Below are 21,847 nucleotides of genomic sequence, written 5' to 3' on the forward strand. Positions count from 1 at the left end.
TTCTGTCGGGGTTTACTCCCTTAGCCTTTCCCCTGAAGAGGTATGCCGCAAGGCAGCGGAGGTTTTTTGGAGTCAGAGTTTTCTACATGTACAAACCTCTTAATTGTACATCCAGTGAGTATGACAATGCATACATCTGTGAACTCCAAGTCTCTGTCTAGATATAGAGCAACATCATCACCTCAGAAAGTTTTCCATGACCCTTCCCAATCAATCCCCATCACCAGCTTCCCACAGCCAACCACAGTTTTGATTTTTTCCCCACTATTAATTAGTTTCTCTTGTTCCAGAACTTCACTTAAATGGCTTTTATACTACATGTATTCTAGTTTGGAAATTTCTTTCACTTAGTATGATGTTAAGATTCTTGCATGTTGTTGCATGTATCTATAGTTTCTTGCACTCTGTTGTTTGTTGGTATTCCATTATTTAAATATGCCAAAGTTTGTTCATCCATTCTACTACTGATGGGCACCTGGGCTATTTCCAGTTGGGTGTTATTGTGCTTTAAGCTACTACAATCTTGTTGTAAACATACATTTCCACTTCTCATGGCAAAATGCTTATGAGTGGAATTTGTGAGTCATGGAGTAGGTGTTTGAGTTAATTCTATTTTAAAAACTTCCAAAGCAGTTGTATCATTTTTTCACTCACACCAACAATGCATGATAGCACAGTTGTTCCACATTCTCACCAAAATTGTTGGTAAGTCATTGTAATTTTAGTTTCTATTTCTCTGATGACTAATAATGTTAAGCCATTTGTTGCATGCTTATTGATTATTCATATGTCTACTTTTTGTAAGGCAACTAACTGTTCAAAACTTCTGTGTATTTTATTGAGTTATTTGGCTTTTTATTATTGAGCTGTGGGTGTTCTTTATATATCCTAGATACCAACCACTTGTCAGTTATGTTTTATAATTATTTTCTATTTGTGGTTTGCCTATTTATTTTAATAGTGTCTTTTGTGAGCAGAAATTTTTAATTCTGATGAAGTGTAATTTGTCAATTTTTTATGTTTATTGCTTTCTGTGACCTAAGTAAACTTCTCATCCTTTGAATCACAAAGATATTCTTCTATATTTTTCTCTAAAGCTTTAAAGTTTAGCTTTATTTTAGTCTGATCCATGTTAATTTAGTTTTTTATATGATTTGCAGTAGGGATCAAGATTTATTTTTCCCATATAAATATCCAGTTATTCCAGAACCATTTGTTGAAAGGACTTTCTCCCCACACCACCCCCATTAGATTGCTTTGGTATTTTTATCAAAAGCCAAATATCTATATAAGTATGGATCTGTTTCTGTGTTTCCTATACCATTATATTGATCTACCTGTCTGTCCTTATCTTGATATCACACTGTTTTGATTACCATAGCTTTATAGTTAGTCCCAATGTAAGAAAATATAATTTCTCTAACATTATTCTACTTCTTCAAGATGACTGGATATTCTAAGTTATTTATATAACCATATAAACTTTAGAATCCACTTGTCAATTTCTACCAAAAAAATCCTACATTAAATCTTTAGATCAATTTGGGGAAAATGGATATCTTTTTTCTTTTTAATGTGTTTTATTGATTACAGTGTTACATTTGCTCCAATTTCCCTTCCCTCTGCTCCCCTCCACCCAGTGGCCCCCCTCCTTCCCCTTGTCCCCCCCTTTTAGTCCATGTCCATTGGTTGTGCATATAGTTCTTCTCAACCTCTCTGTCTATTCCATTCCCTCCTACGATGTTTCTTAATTCCTATACCATCTCCCTCCCTCTCCCCCTTCCCCTTCCCTGCTGAGTTCCCCCCAATATGCTCCCCATACCTATAGTTCTTTTTCCACTCTCATTGCCTATTTAGTTTGCCTTTGTTTCAATTTCCTAGCTTCTGTTGTTGTTTCTTGTGATGCAGCTTTCATTTTAGTGTTCATAGTTTTGATCCTCCTTTTTCTAAACCAGTCCTTTTAACATCTCATATAACAGTGGTTTGGACCTAATGAATTCTTTCAGTTTTATTTTGTCCTGGAAACACTTTCTCTGCCCTTCTATTCTGAATGACAGCTTCGCTGGATAAAGTATTCATGGTTGTAGGTTTTGGATTTTCATTACTTTGAATATTTCTTGCCAGTCCCTTCTTGCCTGCAGGGTCTCCCTTGAGAAGTAAGCTGATAGTCTAATTGGGACCCCTTTGTACATGATTCTTTTCTTCTCTCTTGCTGCTTTTAAGATTCTCTCTTTATCTTTAACTTTTGACATTTTGATTATAATGTGTCTTGGAGTGGTTCTCCCTGGGTCCAATTGTTTTGGAACTCTCTGTGCTTCCTGGACCTGTGAGTCTATTTTCTTCCCCAAGTTTGGGAAGTTCTGCTTTATTATATTTTCACTTAATTTTTCAATTTCTAGTTCTTCTTCGCCCTCTGGCAATCCGATCACCCGTATGTTGGATTTCTTATAGCTGTCCCAGAGGTTTCTGATCCTCTCATCATTTTCCTTGCTTCCCGTTTCCTCTCTGCACTGGTTGACTGTTTGTTCCTTCTCTATGTTCTGGTTTGTTGATTTGAAATCTGGATTTTATTTCCTCACCATCTGTCTCGTATGTGGTTTTGTTCCTTTCAGTATGAGTGTTTTTCGATCCTTTCTCATCTTTTTCCAGATCTTTTGTTAATTCTGTAAGCCACCTGATAACAATGGCCCTGAACTGAGCCTCTGACAGGTTTCTTATTTGTTCATCTGTCAGGTTCTTCATCTGTTGCCTGGTGAGCTGCGCCACCGGGATTTCTATAGTTGTCTGCCTCATTTTGACAGATGCGTTTTGCTTTCTTGGGCCAGCTATAGGGGGCAGTGCCTGTGTACTTGTCATGACCCAGCGACCGGCGCCGATCCACAACCTTTATCGCCACGCTGTGGCGCTTTGTTGTCACTGCCCAGAGACCGGTGCCTATCCGCAACCTATTTCGCAGCGCTGTGGCGCTTTGTGTGGGGGCGGGGGTCCAAGATGGATTCCTGCAGTTATTCCACTAGGAGACCGGGATCCGTCCTCCCACCCTCTGGGCCTCACTGTTGGAGGTGATGTGGTGGTTGCTCTTCCCAGCGTTGGGGTTGGGAGCTGCTGGGGTTTGACTGCAGCTGGGATTGCTCTCCCTGCCACTGTCCCTGGTGCTACCGCAAACAGCACCACTCCCTTTGACTCCCCTTACCTGCCCAAAGGGCGCCGCTGGTTTATAACTTCATACGTTGGGCTTCCGTGTAGCTTTATTTTCTGGAATTTCTAGTTATCTTTTGTTTTGAAGTAGTTGTATTCCTCTCTAGTTGTAGAAGGAGACCGAGCGTGTCCGTCTAAGCCTCCATCTTGGCCAGAAGTCGGATATCTTAATATTGAGTCTTCCAATCCATAAATATGTTATATCTTTTCATGTATTTAGGTCTTTCTAAATTTCTCTCATCAATGTTACTTAGTTTTAATATAGAGGTCTTACATGTCTTTTGTTCAATTTATTACTATGAATTTAATATTTCTGACACTTTTAAATTGAGTATTTGTTTCATCTTCCTATTGCTTGTTACTAGTAGATAAAATAAATTATTTTTAATATAATTGCCTTGTATTCTGCAGTCTTATCAATTCACTTATTAGTTATAGTCGTTGTTTTGTATATTCCTTAGGATTTTCTACATAAATAAGCATGTAATCTGGAAATATATGTACTTCTACTTCTTCCTTTCCAATTCTAATGCCTTTTATTTTGTTTTCTTACCTTAATGCAATAGATAGAACCTCCAGGGCACTGTTTAAAAGAAGTGACAAAAAGCAATCTTCCTTGCCTGTTCCTAAACTTTAGAAGGAAATAGCTCAATATTTCACCAATAAGATGACATTAGTTATACGTTTTTCATGAATGCTCTATCAAATTGTAGAATTTCATTTCTATTACTAGTTTGCTAACACTTTTTATCATAAAATGGTATTGGTTTTGTCTAATATCTCACAAGATTCTTTATTTTAATATGATTAATTATAAAGATTGACTTTTGAATGTTCAATTAACCCTGTTTTCCTGAGATAAGCCTTACTTGTTGAAATGTATTACCTTTATAATATATTGCTGGATTCTGCTTTCCAACATTTTGTTAAATATTTTTGAATCTATGATGTTCATAAAAGATATGAGTCAGCAATTTTATTTTATGTAATGCTTGTCAGGTTTGGTATTAGGTTATGCTGACCTCATCAAACAAGTTAGGAAGTGTTCTTTCCTCTGTTTTCCAAAAGAATTTGTCTAAGATTGGTGTTATATTTTCCTTAAATGTTTAATAGAATTTGGCAGTAAAACTATCTGAGCCTGGAACCTTCTTTATCAGAAAGTTTTGATAATAAGTTCAATTTCATTTATAGACACAGGGCTATTCAAATGTTCTGCTTTAATCTGTTATCAGTTTTAGTAAATCGTAGTTTTCAAAAAATTTGTCCATTTAATCTAGGCTGTCAATTTTGTTGGCATAAAGTTGTTCACAGTATTCTTTTATTTTCTTTTAAATTTCTACAGTAATTCTAATAATAAACCCATGTTTGTATATGATATTGATAATTTGTAAATTACTTCTATTTTTCCCTGACCAGTGCAGCTGAGAGTTGAGTGATTTTTGACCTTTTCAAAAAGCCAGCTTTAGTTTAGCTAAGTTTCTTTATTGTTTGTGTGTTTTCACTTTTGTTGAATTCTGTTCTTATCTTTATTATTTTCTTCCTTCTACTTACTTTGGATTCATTTTGCTTTTTTTACTAGTTTCTTAAGGGAGAACTTCGGGTCATTGACTTTAGACTTTGCATTCTAACATAAACATTTAAAGCTGTGAATTTCTCTTTAAGTTGCTTTAGCTGCATACCAGAAACTTTGATGTGTTGTGTTTTTATTATTATCTAATTTAAAATCTTTTCTAATTTCCCTCAAGATTTCTTATTTTTTTAAGTATATTTTATTGATTATGCTGTTACAGTCGTCCTAATTTTTTTTCCTTTGCTCCCCTTCACCTAGTACCCCCCCTTCCCTCCAGCAGTCCTAGCCCCTTTAGTTAATGTGCATGGGTCGTGCATGTAAGTTCTTTTGTTACAGAACCCCTGGGCTGCTCCAATTGAAAACAAACCCACGGGCTCTTTAGTTAGGGGCCCAATTGCCCACCGCCAAAATTATAACTCTCAATATCAGAGTTTAGTGAAAAGAAAAAGAATTGTTTATTTAACAGTTATATAGATTTAGTTATTTGCGGATTTCTGTTGTTAAGTCTTATGCTCTTTAAAACACCCACAAACATATATCCTTGCCTCCCCCTCTTCCAAACCAGGCTAGTTTTAGGAAAGTTAGAGAAACCGTTTCCCTACTTTCCAAACACAGTTCAGCTTTACCAGCAGCTGCCAATCATTCAATCTGATTGGGGAGGTCCTTTCTGTGCTGTGGTGCCCTCCAGCTCTCAATGCAGAACCGCCTGGATTCTCAGCCTCCTTGCAAACTGCCTTCTTCCTGCAAACCACGCAGATCTCCTCTCCTTCTCAAAGCAGCCTGGCAAGAGCCTCTTAAAGCAGCCTGGAGACCCCTTCTCCAAGCCACATGGAGAAGGCCCCTTCACCAAGCCACGTGGAGGGAGCACACGAGAGAGTGAGAGAGCGAGAGCCCAAGAGCAAGCGCGCAAGTGAGAGAGAGAGCGCGCGAGCCAGAGCGAGAGCGCGAGTTAAAATGTCCGCAGCTGCTTATATATCCCTGACTGCGTCCTCTGACGCAGTGGGCGTTGCAAACAGTTCTGACCATTCACAGAACCCCACGTAGGCTCTGTGTGCTTTCCATACCGTCCCCTGGTTCAAGGCTCCTCCCATCTACCTGAGGCTTTGGATGCATTAAAGCCATTTTGCATAAGAAAGACATTGACCACCAGCCTCAGGCATGTGGAGGCATTCTGAAAGCTGCTTCCTTCTCCCCATCCCCCAGCAGCAAACTCTGGGGATTTTTGGACTCCCCTGTTTCTGTAACACTTTGGCTTCACCTTTTCCTATATTATTTTTAACACCCCCCTGTCTATTTTGTACCTACCAATCATGCTTCTTAATCCCTGTACAATTTCCCCATTTCTCCCTCTTCCCCCTCCCAGATAATAACCCTTCAAATGATCCCCATACCTATGATTTTGTTCCCACCCTGGTTGTCTGCTTAGTTTGCTTCTGTTTTTAATTTTTAGATTCTGTTGTTGATAGTTCTGAGTTTGTTGTCATTTTAATGTTCAAAGTTTTTATCTTCTTCTTTTTCTTAAATAAATACTTGTAACATTACATGTAATAATAGCTTGGTGATGATGAACTCCTTTAGCTTTACATTATCTTGGAAGCACTTTATCTGCACTTCCATTCTAAATGATAGCTTTGCTGGATACAGTAATCTTGGTTGTAGGTCCTTGCTTTTTATCACTTTGAATACTTCTCACCAATCCTTTCTTGCCTGCAAAGTTTCTTTTGAGAAATCAGCTGATAGTCTTATAGGAACCCCTTTATAGATAACTCTTTTCTTTTGTTGCTTTTAAGATTTCCTCTTTATCTCTAACCTTTAGTATTTTAATTATGATTTCTATTGGTGTGGTCCTCTTTGGGTCCAACTTGTTTGGGACTTTCTGTGCTTCCTGGACTTGTCTATTTCCTTCTCCAAATTAGCGAAGTTTCCCTCCATTATTTTTTCAAATCAATGTTCAATTTCTTGCTCTTTCTCTTCTTCTGGCACCCCTTTGATTCAAATGTTGGTACATTTAAAGTTGTCCCAGAGGTTCCTACACCTCTCCTCATTTTTTTCAATTCTTGTTTCTTCCTTCTCTACTTGTTGATTGTTTATTTCTTCCTTATGTTCCAAATTGTTGATTTGAACCCTGGCTTCCTTCCCTTCACCATTGGTTTCATGTGGATTTTTCTTCCTTTCACTTAGTATAGCCTTCATTTCTTTGTCAGACTGGATAATTTCTATTGATCTATCTTCAGATTTGTTGACTCTTTTTTCTATTTTCTTTTTCAAAGCTTTAAAAATTTAATCTTTAATTTATTTTTTTCCATTACCAATTAGTCCCTTTATACCGCCTTTCCCCCAGCAATCATCACACTGTTGTCCATGTTCACGAGTCCTTTTTCCTTTATTTTGCTATTGGACCAATAAGTGAACTTTTAATTTAATATATTGTATGTTTTAGTTCTGGGATTTTCATTTGGTTCCTTTCGTTATTTTTATTTCCCTGATCATATGTATTATATTTTAATTGTGAACATGTTTTCATTACATCTGTGAGTATAGTTATAACAGAAACTCTAAAATCCTTAACTGTTAGCATCAACATCTGGGTTACATTAGAACTGATTAATTTTCAGGTCTTTCTTGATTGTCTTTTCTCAGTAGACTAGATCACTTTTTTGGTTCTTCAAATGCCAATAAATTTTGAATTGTATCCTGGACATTATAAATATTACATTATAGAGACTCTGGATTCTATAATATTTCTCTAAAGAATATTTCATTTTGTTTTATGAGACAATTGACTTTATTCAAACTGCAAACTTTGATTCTAGAGTGGTAACTCAAATCTCAAATAAATTATTTTAGTCTTAGATGAAATCCACCCTATGTAATGATAGTTCAGGGTCAGTCATAAACTTGAGAAGAATTTGTACACAGATGTGGGGATTTACTCTCTCTTGATTTCTTTTTTCTTGGACTCCCCAATCACTTTCCAAAAGTTGTGATTGTCCCAATCTCTGCCTTCTTGTTCTTTAGGCCTGAAAGACTCCAGATTTTCTGGAGGAATTTTAGCCAAATCATATGGCACCAACCTTGACCTGCCTGCTGGCTAAAAGTTTGTGTTTTTTTTAAAGTAACTCCCCCTAAGCTGACCTCTTTTATCAAGTGGCAGCTCTTCTCCAATATCCTCCTGCTTATATTTATTCCCCACTGCCTTCAGATCATTGTTTAGAAAAGAGGGTCTTTCTTGTTTTTTGTTTTTGTATTTTGTCTACAGTCTGTAGTTGTTTTCAATGGGAGGTTTGGGTCCTATTGGAGCTACTAAATCATAACAGAAGCAGAGCTCTCTCCTTACTCTTTGATTATGAATACAATATAGAAGTTAATTATTCTTAAACTTAAAAAAGGCTAACATGGTAGATTTTATATTCTGTAGAATTCACAATAAAAATATTAAGTTAATTATGTTAACTACATACCTAACTTAAATAAAGGCATTTTAAATTTAAATCAGAAAAACATGCAATGAACCTAAACAATTTCAATAATTTATACACAAAAGAAAAATGCTTTTGTAGAGCCATTATGAAAAAAAGACTAGATTGATGTTTTTCTGGAACAGCAAAGTACAAAACATAATATCATTGAGAGAAGGAAGAGGAGGAACAATGTATTTTAAAGACACATTGAAGGGATTTGATCCCTCATCTACAGAAAGCATTACACCTATACATCCTAGTCCAGTGCTTCTGCAATTTTAATATTCATACAAGTTACCTGAGAATCTTGTAGTGCACAGCTGTAAAAAGACCCTGGAATCTTTCACTTATACTTGAAACCCTGTAACATATTTTACTTGTATTTTAGTCATCTGCAAAGACAGGTGATATGAAGTGTGTGGAGGGAGAGATAGGTGGAGAATGGTGGGTCTCTCTAGGCAAGTATATCCCTGCTTTGCTATAAATGGCAGCTCATGAAAAGAGTATCTCTTTAACAAAACATCACTCTAAAAGCACACAAGTCTGAGTGACAATATAGACAATTTTCATGAGCATTATACTCTCCTCAACCATACTCTCCTCTTGGCTAATTTCCAGTCAACCCAACTGTCCTATAGAAAAGATGAAAAATCAGTGTTTCATATTTGGTGTTGAAGGAAGACATCATTAATTAATCCTGATGTACTTTCTCAGTGGGTCTAAATTTAAAATCTGTCTGAACCCAGGATTTAGAGTCAACACTGAGGTTGACACTTATTCTTCCTCTGATTTTAGAGCCTTTATGCTGTAAGATGGATAGCAGTCAGGATGACAGCCAGGAATTCTCCTATTTACGCAAAGACTCAAACAAAGAACCTAATCAACAGAGTATGGGCAAACATGCCTTAGTCTATTTTCCCTTCAATCCCTAGATTACATCCAGCTAACAACTTCTGTGTACAAAAGTGGAGAAATGATTTCAGAAAATACTTCCAATTGCTCATAACTTTCTTGACATCTCTTTTGGGAGTGGGGCATAATGAATGTCTATTTCCTACAGTGACACGTCCACTTTGACTTAAATAGTGCTCACCTGACAATCAATGCATACCCCTCCACCTGCGTAGATGCCTTGGATATTCAAGCTTGCCTGCTGCTTCTCAACTTCTGGATCGTAGTAACAGTCGATGGCATGGCCATGGCAGTTGCATGCTGAAAAGGGCATTCTAAGTTAATATTGCATCATGACTCTAAGACATTTAGTAAATTCCCCTAGAGAATATTACTGCTTATTGAACTATAATAAAGTCTCCTTTAGAATACCAGAAACACCCTCTATGGAAAATTTTAGGGACTTTTGCACAAAGTCCAGTCTATAAATATATGCAATTTATAGCTTCTTTCATTTGATAGTTAAGTGGAAGAGATTTCTCTTTAAAAAAAAGAGATATGTAGTTAAAACAAATTAAGATATTGCTATTACTGCTAATACTACAACTAACAAGAATAATTGAATTCCTGGTACACTGTAAAAAGTGCTTTACATGCAATATCTCAATTAGTGCAGTAACTAAGGTAGGTACTATTATTCCCTTAGCCCATATTTGGAGGCTAAGGCTTAGAGAAGTTAAAGGATGTGCCTCTAGGTGCACAATTCATAAATAAGAGAGGCAGAATCATGATTTGTCTTTGTTTGACTCCAAAGCCTATTCTTTAAGCCATATTCTTAGCCTTTCATTTCAGCACTATTTATAATAAATAGAAAATAATCTCAATGTTTAATTATAGAGAAATGGCTAAGAAAACAACAGTATTATTGCTTAACTTTCTCCTCTAAAAGTCAAAAACTGCTTATGTTTTGTTTGCAATAGAGCACATTCTCCAGAACATAGTGGGAACTCAATGAATACCTTTGGATACATTTAAATCCATAGGATGACAATATTATGTGCCACCAAAAAGGATGTCAAAGGGTTTTTAATCCTGTGAGAAAATATCTAAAAATATTAAGTGAAGAAGATTAAGATATAAAATTGTATAATACACTCTTAAATATTTAAAGTAAGTGTGGAAAAGCATTAAAATACCTAAAAAATATCAGTAGTGGTGTTCTTTGAGTAGTAAAAGGATTGGAGATTTTCCTTTTTTAAAATAATTCTTAACTTTCCTACAAGTAATGTATAATACTTTTAAAATTAGAAAATCTAATTAAAAACCCTAATTTAGGATTTTCATCATTGCCAAGGTGAAAAAGGTCTAACATGAGTAAAATTCTTATTCTCTCTTATGCAAAAATCTACTCATTACATTCTATCTAGATCAACTTTTCCAAATCTTTCTAGCAATTTGTATGTTTTAATCAAGTTCCCAAATAAATCTATTAGGAAAGAAGATTGAGTTAGACTTTCAAGTTATCCTGTTTTTAAAAGACTGAGTACTTTCTTATTTTCATTTTCTCAGTATTGCCATGATTTAAAAAATAAATTCAAGGCATTTACTCCCTCAGTTATTTCTTAAGTCTGTTTATTCTGACTTTAACTAGTTTAAATGGAATTTAAAAAGTACCTAACAAATAGATCTTAATTCCATTAGCTGTTTTTGTAATTTTTAACCATTCAGACAAGTGTAAAAAATATTAAAAACTAGTAAAAGGAAATTAGTTAACATTTTTCATATGTGTAAGAGTAAAGCATGTCATTCACTGAAAGATTTCATTAGTCTGAAAAACTAACCAAATTGCTAATGTTGGAGTTTACGTGATAATACTTATTCAATCAGTGTCCTCGACCAGACTTGCCTGCTAATTATTACCTCTCTCTCTTTCTGGTCCCATCATCTAAGGGTGAGGAATGGGGAAGTCACTGAGAAGGTCATCCATTACTTGACCATAATGTGATAATGGCCACTCATGTAGCGCCCCTGGACCTGAAGATGCACCCGAGTGTTCCCCTTGGGAGCATCAGCACCTCCCAGCATGTTAGCATCTGTCAATACACTCTTAGATCTCCTCACTCGAAATGCCTTTTGAGTAAGTTTGCTGATCATAGAGATTGTCAGTTTTATTTCTTAATAGTTACAAAAATATTTGGCCAAAAAGTATCAAGTACAGATTCCTTCTTACCCACTTAGTTCAATAAACCTAGATCCAAACAGCTTTTGGTCATTTCAAAAGAGCAAATTGCCCTGGCTGCTGTGGCTCAGTGGATTGAGTGTCAGCCTGTGAACCAAGTGTCACTGGTTCGATTCCCAGTCAGGGCACATTGGCACATTACTAGGTTGCATGTCAGGTCCCCAGTTGGGGGCACATGAGAGGCAACCACACAGTGATGTTTCTCTCCCTCTCTTTCTCCTTTCCCTCCTCTCTAAAAATAAATAAAAAAACAAACAAGAATGTTTAAAAAAAAATCTTCCAAAACAAAGAACTGTTAAAAAAAAAAAAATCCCCATGGACATGGACAACAGGGTGGGGATTGATTGTGAGAGAAGAGGTGGGTGGAGTGAGCTGGGTGGTGGGGGAGCAATGGGGGAAAAAGTAGGACAACTGTAATAGGAAAACAATAAAAATAAATTTAAAAAATAAAAATAAAAAGCAAAATAGAAAAAAATCCATCTTCAATTCATATGTTAAGAATATTTAGAAAAATAAAAAAGGACACAGTCTCTAAAGCAAATAATTAAAAGTTCCAAAAATGTTTTCAGCAATTGGAATATATACGTGGCTTCCTAAGAAGAGAAGTTTAAAAGAAAATCTTCAGTTGGATGTCATAGGGCTTGTTTGTTACAATAACAGTTTCCGTACTTCGTATTGCACTGGTAATTAGAAGCAGCCTCTCATCTTTTTTCCTTCCTTCTCTGATCCCTTCAGTCTGCAGCTGCCTCAGTCCTACTACAGCACCCTTCCCACCGGTTCCTGCTCCCTCAATGCTTCCAGCTCTTGCTTAGTCACCAGTCAGCCTCACCACCTTCTCTAGACCTCGGTCCTCAAGATAGTTAGGATTCTGATCCAGTATCACATCCTAAGAAATGATAAGGGTTTGACATTTAATTGTGGCTGCTTCATATTTTACATAGATAAAAGAAAGGTCAACTTATGTTAAAGCACTCAGCCCAATCCTTGCATATAATGAATGCTTAATACATATTAAAGATTATTTTTTTGTTCTTATATTTATATCTGAGCTTAAAGTGGGACACTTATACCCCTCATCTGTGAGTTATTAATTACAATAGAAAGACCTGTGTCCCTAAGATGGGTACAATCTCACTCTCTTCACAAGTGGGAAAAAAGCACAGTATCAGTTGTTCTGTAGAAATGGGAGGAAACATTGGGAGGGGCCATGTTTCCCGGCACCCCTCCCCCAGTGCTCACCTTCACATTCATTGCTCTGCTCCCACGTGGCAGGCTGCCAGCGTCTCTGATTGTACCCAGTGCAACATTGATCACAGGTCTCCCCACAGGTGTGGTGTTGGCATTCACACCGAAACCTGGGCAAGTGGAGAAGCAATTTCAGTTACTGGAAGGCTTTCATTCGGATCAGTTGTTCCTGTTATGAAAACCTGGGTACCATATATTGAATAATTATGAGAACAAAGCACTTTGCATATATTATTTCAAGTCTCTCCCCCATGCTGCTTATTATCTGGTTTACAGATGTTGACATGAAGATTCAGAGCTATTAAAACATTTACCATAGGTCAATCCATGTAAATGAGAGCCAGATTTCAAACCTGTTTGTCTGACTCCCAAGTCCCAGCTCTTTCTTCACTGCCATATTGTATTACAGTAACCCAATACATTAGCAACAAGGGCTGAGTTTACTGAGATGTGTGGAGTGTCACATCTTCACAAAGACCTGGAGTCACCCTGTGAGAAAGCTGTACTCAGATTCCTGGCTGTCAACCTGAGCTCATTCACAGAGATTCACTGGATCCAAGAGACAGTCACTAGTAAGATCTCAGAGGATCCTGTCCCAAGAGGTCACGCCAGCTCCAATAAACAGTTTCATCGTAGGGCCCAAAGCTGAGATTGTTCAACAAGGCATGGGGGTAAAATATCTTTAAAAATCTGCCTTTTAAAGGTTATACATCTGCCTTAAAATTTTTCAAAATTATAAGAAAATCATTATAGCCATGGCATTTCAAGCTCTGAGCTCCCATTCATCTGAGCTTGAAAGAGGATTCACAAGAGGTGAAAGAAAAAAGAAACCTATATTGAATATATCTTATTCTTTTTGGTAAAGCACCACTCTTTAAATGTGATCCAGTTAAATGGTATACATGTATATGTAAATATCCAAATGGATAAGTTAACTTAATAAATAATATAAAGAGGAAAAAAGAAAAAGAAGGCTCTTGGCTGTGCCAGTGGGGATTCCCTCAACTCTACCACAGGGAAGTGGGATGGCAAATACTCAGTTGCACACCTGATAGAAGGTGTCATCCCTCTCCCCGCTCAGCTGCCTGAGAAAGCAAATGGGCATCGATTTAACTGGCAACAAAGAACAGCTGGAGTGCAAATGGGATTTCATGAGAGATGATTTCAGTTCATTGTCAATGACATATTTGCATAAACTGCACTAAAAGAATTATTTAGGGAAGATGGCTTGAAAAACATATAGTCAAACTGCTCTTATATAGAGATTAAAATTGAACATAGCAAAAAAAGGGAGAAGCTGGGTACTTGTATGAATCATGTAGGCACCCCCAAATAATTGCTTTTTCTGAATTTAAAATAGAAAACGGTCCTTGCACCTGCTGTAAGAACTTTAGTAAAGGCACTGACTGGAGAATCTTCTTCCTGATGACCCCTCTACCCCATCAGCAGGGAAATTTCTTATCTCATTCTAATGTCAACAGTCATGCTTCTCCTGAGCAACTGGTTGATTTTTAGATTATGATCATAGTGAAATATGAAACTGAGCAGGTTTCTCTTTTAGAGTGGATTTCTAGGGAGCTCAGAACCAAATACGTGACTGATCCACGCCTCCATGCATCAAAGTCAGCATGGTATGCACACTTAAATTTCTCTTCTGCCAGTTCTTCTTCATTAGCAACTAACTTTTCTGATGGTCCAGCCTTGGCTTCCTTCATTAAGTCACTGCATCCCCTTACATATAAGACTTTTTTGCTATTCATGAATGTGGATTTTAGCAGCATTTGTGCAAGTCAGCTGGGTTGGTCGGAAGCAAACCAACAGGTAGGAGGAGGCACGACAGTTGTGTTGGTGTAGACGGTGGCAAACTGAACCTTCCACCAAGGCACAGGGAGCTGGCCTCTCCACTCACAACTGTCTAGCATGCAACCACCGCAGGTGTGCAGAGTCAACAATGGTTGGCAGTCCTTCCAAGAGGGAAAACTCAGATATTCTTTGTTGACTTTACTCTCTCGTGTAGAGCCATTTTATCTCAGGGAAAGGGACCACAGGCCAACCTGTTTGCTTCCCTCTCTCTTACTCTGACCTGACTTCTGGTAACCTCCAGGAGACTACAAGGGAGCAATGGATTAATCATTAACAAATAAGTCCTTGCCAGTTAAAGGCTAGTCAGGTGGTGGATTCACACTGCTATCTCAGACAGCACCATCTGGTCCCTGAAGGAGGAGCGACAACATCAGGGATGTGGCCGGTTGGGGATAAGGGCCCCACAAAGTCCTGGGAGCTGGCACCTCTGCCTGAACACAGAGCGAGGCCTAACAATGCACAGACCTGAATCTGACTAAAGTAAAACGTGCCGCTGGTAAACGCAATTCATGGGGAATTGTAGTCTTTAAATAAGACACTGAGAGAAAATTATTACTATATCTGTCATCCAGTCACTTACAGCCCTTAAAGGTATCCCTCTTGTGGAGGTGACACAAATGTGTGTAATTGCTGAACACTTAATAGTTAGGATCTATGCATCTTATTCTATATGAAGTATACTCCAATTAAAAATGAAAATGGGTACAGCCATGTTCATAGCCAAAAGGTGGCAGTAACCAAAGTGTTTATGGACAGAGGAATGGATAAAAAAAATGTGGTACATACATAATGGAATATTATTCAGCATCAAAAATGAAGGAACTACTGATACATGCTACAAATGGATGAACCTTATGGGTGAGGGCATTATGCTAAGTGAAACAGGACAGTCATAAAAAAACAAATACTGCATGATTCCACTTACATAAGGAACCTAGAATAGTCAAAGTCAGAGAGACGGAGAATAGGACAGTGGTTGTCAGGGGCAGGGAGAGGAGGGAATGGGGAGTCATTGTTAATAGGTATAGAATTTCATTTTTGCAGGATGAAGGGTTCTGGAGATTAGCTGCACAACAATGTGAATGTACTTAACACTACTGAACTATACACTTAAAATGGTTAAAAATTTAAACTTCATATTATGTGTATTTAACCAAAATTAAAAAGGGGAGGGAATTGAATACGTATACCCCTGATCCCACTAGACCCAGGATGACAAACAATTGTTATTTCTTTTGGCAACACTAATCAATTATTTGTGCCTGCTTGGGGCACTGTCTGGCTGGGGTAAGGCATGATAGGGGATGGGACAGGGAATCAGAGATATTTAATGGGATGCAAACATCCACTGAAACAATTAGACTTATTCATAGCAAGGCTAAAAAATCTGTACAGTGTACTTACAGTTTTTCAGGATTGTTTGCATTGCACACTTCAGCATGGCCATTGCAAGCACACCGCCCACCAATGCTGATATCCTTTATGCTGTAATAATACTATGCAACAGAAAACACAACGTGTCCATTTTACTAAACAGCAATACAAACTTCCCTTTACTAATCTTTAATGTACATCCATACTGGCCCTGATTCTCTTTCATCCTGTTATCTTTTTTAAAGATTTTTATTTATTTATTTTTAGAGAGAGGGGGAGGAGGAAGAAAGAGAGGGAGAGAAACATTAATCACCCTCAGTCAGGGACCTGGCCTGCAACCCAGGCATGCACTCCAAATTGGGAATCAAATAGGCAGCCTTTTGGTTTACAGGACAACGTTCAACCCACTGAGCCACATTTGAGCCTACCTCAACTCCAAGGGTGTCGCACTTGGATGTAATTTGTCTTATAAAAATAAATGCATTCCTCAATCAAAATTAATAGCATAATGCTGAATTTGTACCTTTCTGAAAATCAGATGCTTTAAATACATAGAGGGAAATTACCTTGGGAAAGAATCATACCCTTTAGCCTTTTGGAAAGGGATTAAGTGCTTCCTAGTTTATTTTGAAATGTAAATCTGGGTTTCATAAATTAAACATATTTACTTACCAAAACTAAATTTTTGAATAAAAAATTTTGCACCTATTACATATGTGCAGGCTTTGCGAAGGGAAAGAATGTTCACAAAGATGCATCAGCTCACTGAGACTGGCAGGGGCCATCAGCCAGTGTTGAAGCCTTGCTAGCTCGGGGTTAAGAAGGCCAAACACAGAAGTTCAAGCTCCAAAAGGCCAGAGCAAGCTTCTGATCCAGCTGAGGATCAGCCCCTAACCCAGGCCACAAAGATGAGTGGGCCACCTCATGGACAGGGCACATCTCTGGAGTGTTGAAGGCCTCTCTGCTAGTGACCACAGGTGGCACTGTGTGCCAGCTCCCAGACTTCTCAGACTTGGTGGGAGAGGCACAGGGTTTGGTAATTTGGGCGTTTTAGAATAATCTTTCTGCCAGTAAAAATACCTGCCAGTGAGAAATTCTTCAAATTTACAAGGACAAGAGGGTTCTATATCTTTTTGTTGTTGCAGCTGAGATAGGTCATCTTAAAGCGCCCTGTTCACTGTTCTGATTTACTCTTTAAAAACTGTTGAAGTGGCTAAGCTTCCTGGCAACAACTTACTTAGTCTGAAGGCATTTAAAACCTCTCTTATTAATATGAATAAACTCAGTATTCAAGGCATTTCTGTGATATGTAAACACTCAGAGGCTTCTAAGCTGATCACCGTAGAAGTTTCTCCTTACATATGTGTTAAGGGCAACAGCAGCAAAAGGGAGGAGCCCATGGCCAGTTTTCACCCCACAGCATATATATTGTGTGTGATGTGCTGTTCCTGCATTCAAAGAGGCAACTTAGATTTGGGGGCTCGAGATTATATGTTATTCACTCCATTAAAAATTACTTAACACAAAAAACTGTGTTCACCTAAGTGAAAAGAAATATGCATACATATGAGTACAAATCTTACACCTCCCCAAAAGACAGATTTTTAAAAATGGTGATGAGGTACGCTTGTAGCAGGGCTACAAAACACCTGGAGGAATGGAAACACAGTCTGGCCACAGTTTGTCAGAAAGCCCAGCCCTTCCTTGTAAATTCCAGCCTCGGTTCCAGGACAGTTCCCACATACAGAAGCTAAGAGTGCTAACAGTGCGGGAAATGCAGAAGACAAGCCACCTACACCCAAGATAACAGAACTTTTTGGAAAATCTTTAAAACTGTAGCAAAAAAAAACAAAAAAACTTACTTTTCTCTCCTCCTTTCCCAGCTCTCTGATATTATCTTATTACATAAGAAGCCAACTCTATAGTGTGCATTGGTCATCTGCCATTCACCCTTCCAGGCCCATTCTCCACCTTTCTCCACCCTGCTCTTTGCCCTGATAGTGAACTTTATGGGCTGCAACAATGATCTCTTACTCTCTGGCTTTCTATTGGGTTTGGCCAATGGGAGGCACTAGCAGGAAATCAGAGGGTGGGAGAAGAGTGAGCCCAGGGTATTTCTTCTGATGGTCCCCTCTGTACCCAGGAGACAGGAATACTGTTCTAACACTAAGAGTGAGAGATGCTCAGGCTGTACATCCAACATAGTAGGAGTACTAGTGCTCACCAATATCTAAGTCTCCTCTGCTTTGACTAAATTACATTACCCAGCCTCCTGCATCTAGGTGTGGCTATACAATCAGTTTCTTGCCAATGGAAGTGACCTGTGTGGCTGGGAACATGTGGGCCTTCTCTGCCCTCTCTTCCCTCATCTACTGACAAGACACAGAGGATCCAGAGGAGGACTCTGAGGTCCTACAGGCTGCAGATTTAAATTTAAAAATCCTGGTTCTCTGAATAACTTTGTGGAGCCAATCCCACCTGCTGAGCACATTAGACTGTCATATGAGCAAAAAATGAACCTTTATTTTGTTAAGATTCCGAGTCTTGGTGATTGTTTGTTATTATATCAGACTAATACCAGCCTGGCTGTCACGCTTTGCCTTTCATCTTTGAATGTAGTAATTTTATGTCAACAAACTTCTAATTTACATCCAGTGTTTCAGATAAAAGAACCTCCTATGCCTATACTATTACTGGCTGTAAAGATAACTTGGATGAGTTCAAGACAATTAATTTGATAAGCAAAAGAAAGTTTAAAACACAGTTGTCTAGGCACCTAAAAACATGACTCACCCTCCGAGTGACAGTTGGATCTCGTTGTGCTTTGGAGATGAGGTGTCCAAGAAGGGTGTTGGTTCGAAGAAAATGCAAGCGTATATTTGTTGCCTTGGTGAACTCCCTCAGAGCATGGGAGAAAGTAAAATTTTTTGCACCTGGACGACCATTTATCAAGGACACCACAACCTAAAATAACAACACACACACACACACACGGAGAAAAGTCCTTCCATCAAAATTTAGGTGCAAGTAACTATAAATACATAACTCAGACATCCCAAAGCACTATGTTTCTTGAGCCATTAGATGTTTGCAGGTGATCTTGGATCTTGTTTATATCTAAAAACATTGCTAGTTCCATCTTCTTTTCAAATTCTGGCAATCTGTCCTTAAAACCTGGGTTCTCAGAAGGTGTTACCATTTCCTTTCAAACCTTCTGTTCTATCAATGTAGTTGTAGAGCTGTAATGCTATGAAATGTTGAAAGCATTATGTTAAAATATATAAATATAAGGAAACAACTCTTTGTCAAGCCGCATAAAATAAAATCAAAGCTAAAGTAATCAAAATCAAAATGATGTTTTAAAAAAAGAAGTCTCTGCATTTCAAGTTGACAGTGACGAAGATAAAAATAGCTATATAAAACCAAGGTTTTATTTTAAAGCTTGAAGTGATGAAGTTCAAGTCCCAACCATTTGAGACATCAAGGACTCACACTCATTACAAGATACTGGATAGAGCTGCTCAAGATCTTTCTACCTAAAGAGGGGAAGACAGACACCCTTTAAAAATGTTTATTTGAAACTCACTTCATGCTCATTATGGCCTCACAATTTCTATAGAATCCTTCTCTGATTTTCCCCACCTGTTTTTCCATCTCCTCTAACAATAGCCTGGCTGACTTCACAAGGGAAAAAATGCAACCTTTAAGGACAATAATTTGTTTTTTCCCAACAAATGACACCCACCCTGCCCAGGGATCAGCAATTAGTGCTGCCACCTTCCCTTCCTCTCATTACTGAGATAATGTGTCTGGAAAGCAATGGGAGGGGCTTTACATCAGTCACCAGCAACTCACTTTCTAAATATTCCACAAGAAAAGAGAGTTCAAGATCTGTGGGCCTTGAATCTGGAATCCTGACTTCAAGAGAAGAATTAGAGACCACAAATAGAATTTCCAATGTTAATTATATCTCAATTAAAAAAAAAAGAAAAAGAATTTCCAACCCAACTCATTCTAGGAGTCTTCGATGTGATCTTTCATCATTTAGCCCCAAGTACTGGTTTCTACAGTGACCCATGCCAGATCTCCTTGAAAGTGCTAGCTTTACAATTATGAAAATTTTGATACCCATGCTCATTTCTGAGTCTTATCTCTCAGAGCCCCCCCAAATTTACTTACCTCACCATTTTCCAAAGGTATAATTCGGGAATATTCAGTAGTACAAAGCACATCATCATCTCGGGTGATAGCCGTATTTTCCGCCTGCCCAAATTGTTCCAAACAGTCTACTTTAGAATCTAGAAAGGAAACATCTAAGATTATCAAATAAAATACTTCACATTGATGTAATCTCTTAAGAAATCTTATGTTTCCTTAAGAAAATATGTGAAGGGGGAAAGAACAGAGAAGCATTGAAGAGTTTTAGATAAAGGCTTAGCATGAAGTTTTTAGATCATGAAAGAAAACACCAAGTCATTTCAGGCCACTTGACTTTCAAAAGCAATGTTTGGAGATGTGGTTCTAAATCCTCATTCATTAAGCAAGTTTACCCTCTAAGGAGCATTCATGGAAAACCCAATGCCTTTGTAAGTGAAATTCCTGTCTACTTCAATTCATCACAGTGTTCATCACACTGACATTCTTCATTAGTAAAGATGATGAGGTCAAGGTAAGTTATGAAATGTGGAATCCATGAATGAAACTTGGTTCCTAGTTCTGCATAAAAGGAAAATGATTGCAGCTATGGCCCAGTTACAGATACACTCTTTCTCCCCAAATAATGGCAAGAAATGTTAACATAAAAGGCATCTCAACCTCAGTTCTACATGTGTATACTTGCAATTAATGCACACATGCTTGAGAAACAGGGCTGTTCCAAGGGTAGCCTAGAAAGTTAAAATTGACTAATCCCTAGCTGGCCACATGGAGAGATAAATTTTCTAGTTAAATACAAAGTCTTAATCTGTTGCAAATAATTAAAGTCCATTATAGCATGGTAGGCAAGATTACTTACGAGCAAAATATTGCCAAGGTGAGTAGGTGCTCCCAAAGTCTACAGATCTTTCCAAGACCCAAAGATCAGGACGAGGAGAATTTGCAAATTTGATTAAAATATAGGCCACATGGAAAAGCTGATAAAGCAAATGAGATACAGTTATTAAAATCACCTCGTCCATCTACAACCTTGATGGTCTGTCTCTATATGATGCTGATTGCCAAATTAACACATATAGTCATACCTCTCCCAAGATCCAGATCCCATTCCTATCTGTTTATTGGACATCTCTATTTGGGTTCAGTTTCTCAAGCTTATCATGTCCAAAACCAAAATTATCACTTTTCACATCTACACAGTAATATTTGTCACATCTTAATCATTATATCTTTTAATTTCAACCTGCCTACACAGCATCTTAAAGTCTATACATTCAAAGAATCCTGATGTCAAGCAACAGTCATCATCAAACACCCCCACCCCCACCCCAAAACACTATTTAATAATTTATGCTTTGTTACTATGTTCTGGGTACTATGATAAGCACCTCTCAAATTTGCATTTAGTAACTAATCTCACAATAACAAGGATGAGGAAAGTGTGACTTAGAGAGGTTAAGTAACGTGCCCACATCTTGCAGGTGTAAAAATCCTGAACCTACATGTATTCTACCCACTGACCATGAGCTATGCCACAGATCTAATAGATACTTAATATTTAACCTCTTTCACCTTAGGGGAAATGAATTGACCAAAAGCTCCAAGCATCATTATTTCTAAATATTCAAAGTTTCCATTACAGGGAACCTGGAGGTGGGAAGCTGTTATGTATAATACACCCTGAGGGTTATTTGAATGTAATGATTTTCCAAAGTTGCACTTTCTGCTACTGAAAATCCATATAAATGAAATAGCCCCAATAGCTCATAAGAGCACTCTGTTTCTCTTCATCATGTTCTGAGATAATGTGTGATCCCCTTGACACAGCACAGCAAAAATCCCAAATCTAGC

The 21,847-nt window shown here is 37.8% G+C and overlaps 1 protein-coding gene across 1 annotated transcript in view; it reads right to left on the reverse strand.

Moving 5' to 3' along the window:
* Nucleotides 1-21,847, reverse strand: part of LAMA3 (laminin subunit alpha 3) — a 267,981-nt gene that overhangs the window by 168,889 nt on the left and 77,245 nt on the right. Inside the window, exons 3-8 of the mRNA XM_090285716.1 lie at nucleotides 20,856-20,973; nucleotides 20,021-20,139; nucleotides 18,635-18,805; nucleotides 15,872-15,963; nucleotides 12,599-12,714; nucleotides 9,323-9,441 (exon numbers count right to left, since the gene is read on the reverse strand). Of these exons, the coding sequence (XP_090141842.1) occupies nucleotides 9,323-9,441; nucleotides 12,599-12,714; nucleotides 15,872-15,963; nucleotides 18,635-18,805; nucleotides 20,021-20,139; nucleotides 20,856-20,973 (735 nt within the window). The remainder of the gene's footprint in view (nucleotides 1-9,322; nucleotides 9,442-12,598; nucleotides 12,715-15,871; nucleotides 15,964-18,634; nucleotides 18,806-20,020; nucleotides 20,140-20,855; nucleotides 20,974-21,847) is intronic.

Source organism: Furipterus horrens, unplaced genomic scaffold (assembly GCF_987537825.1).
Source record: "Furipterus horrens unplaced genomic scaffold, mFurHor1.1.pri manual_scaffold_8, whole genome shotgun sequence".
In the NCBI taxonomy this organism is placed as follows: Eukaryota; Metazoa; Chordata; class Mammalia; order Chiroptera; family Furipteridae; genus Furipterus; species Furipterus horrens.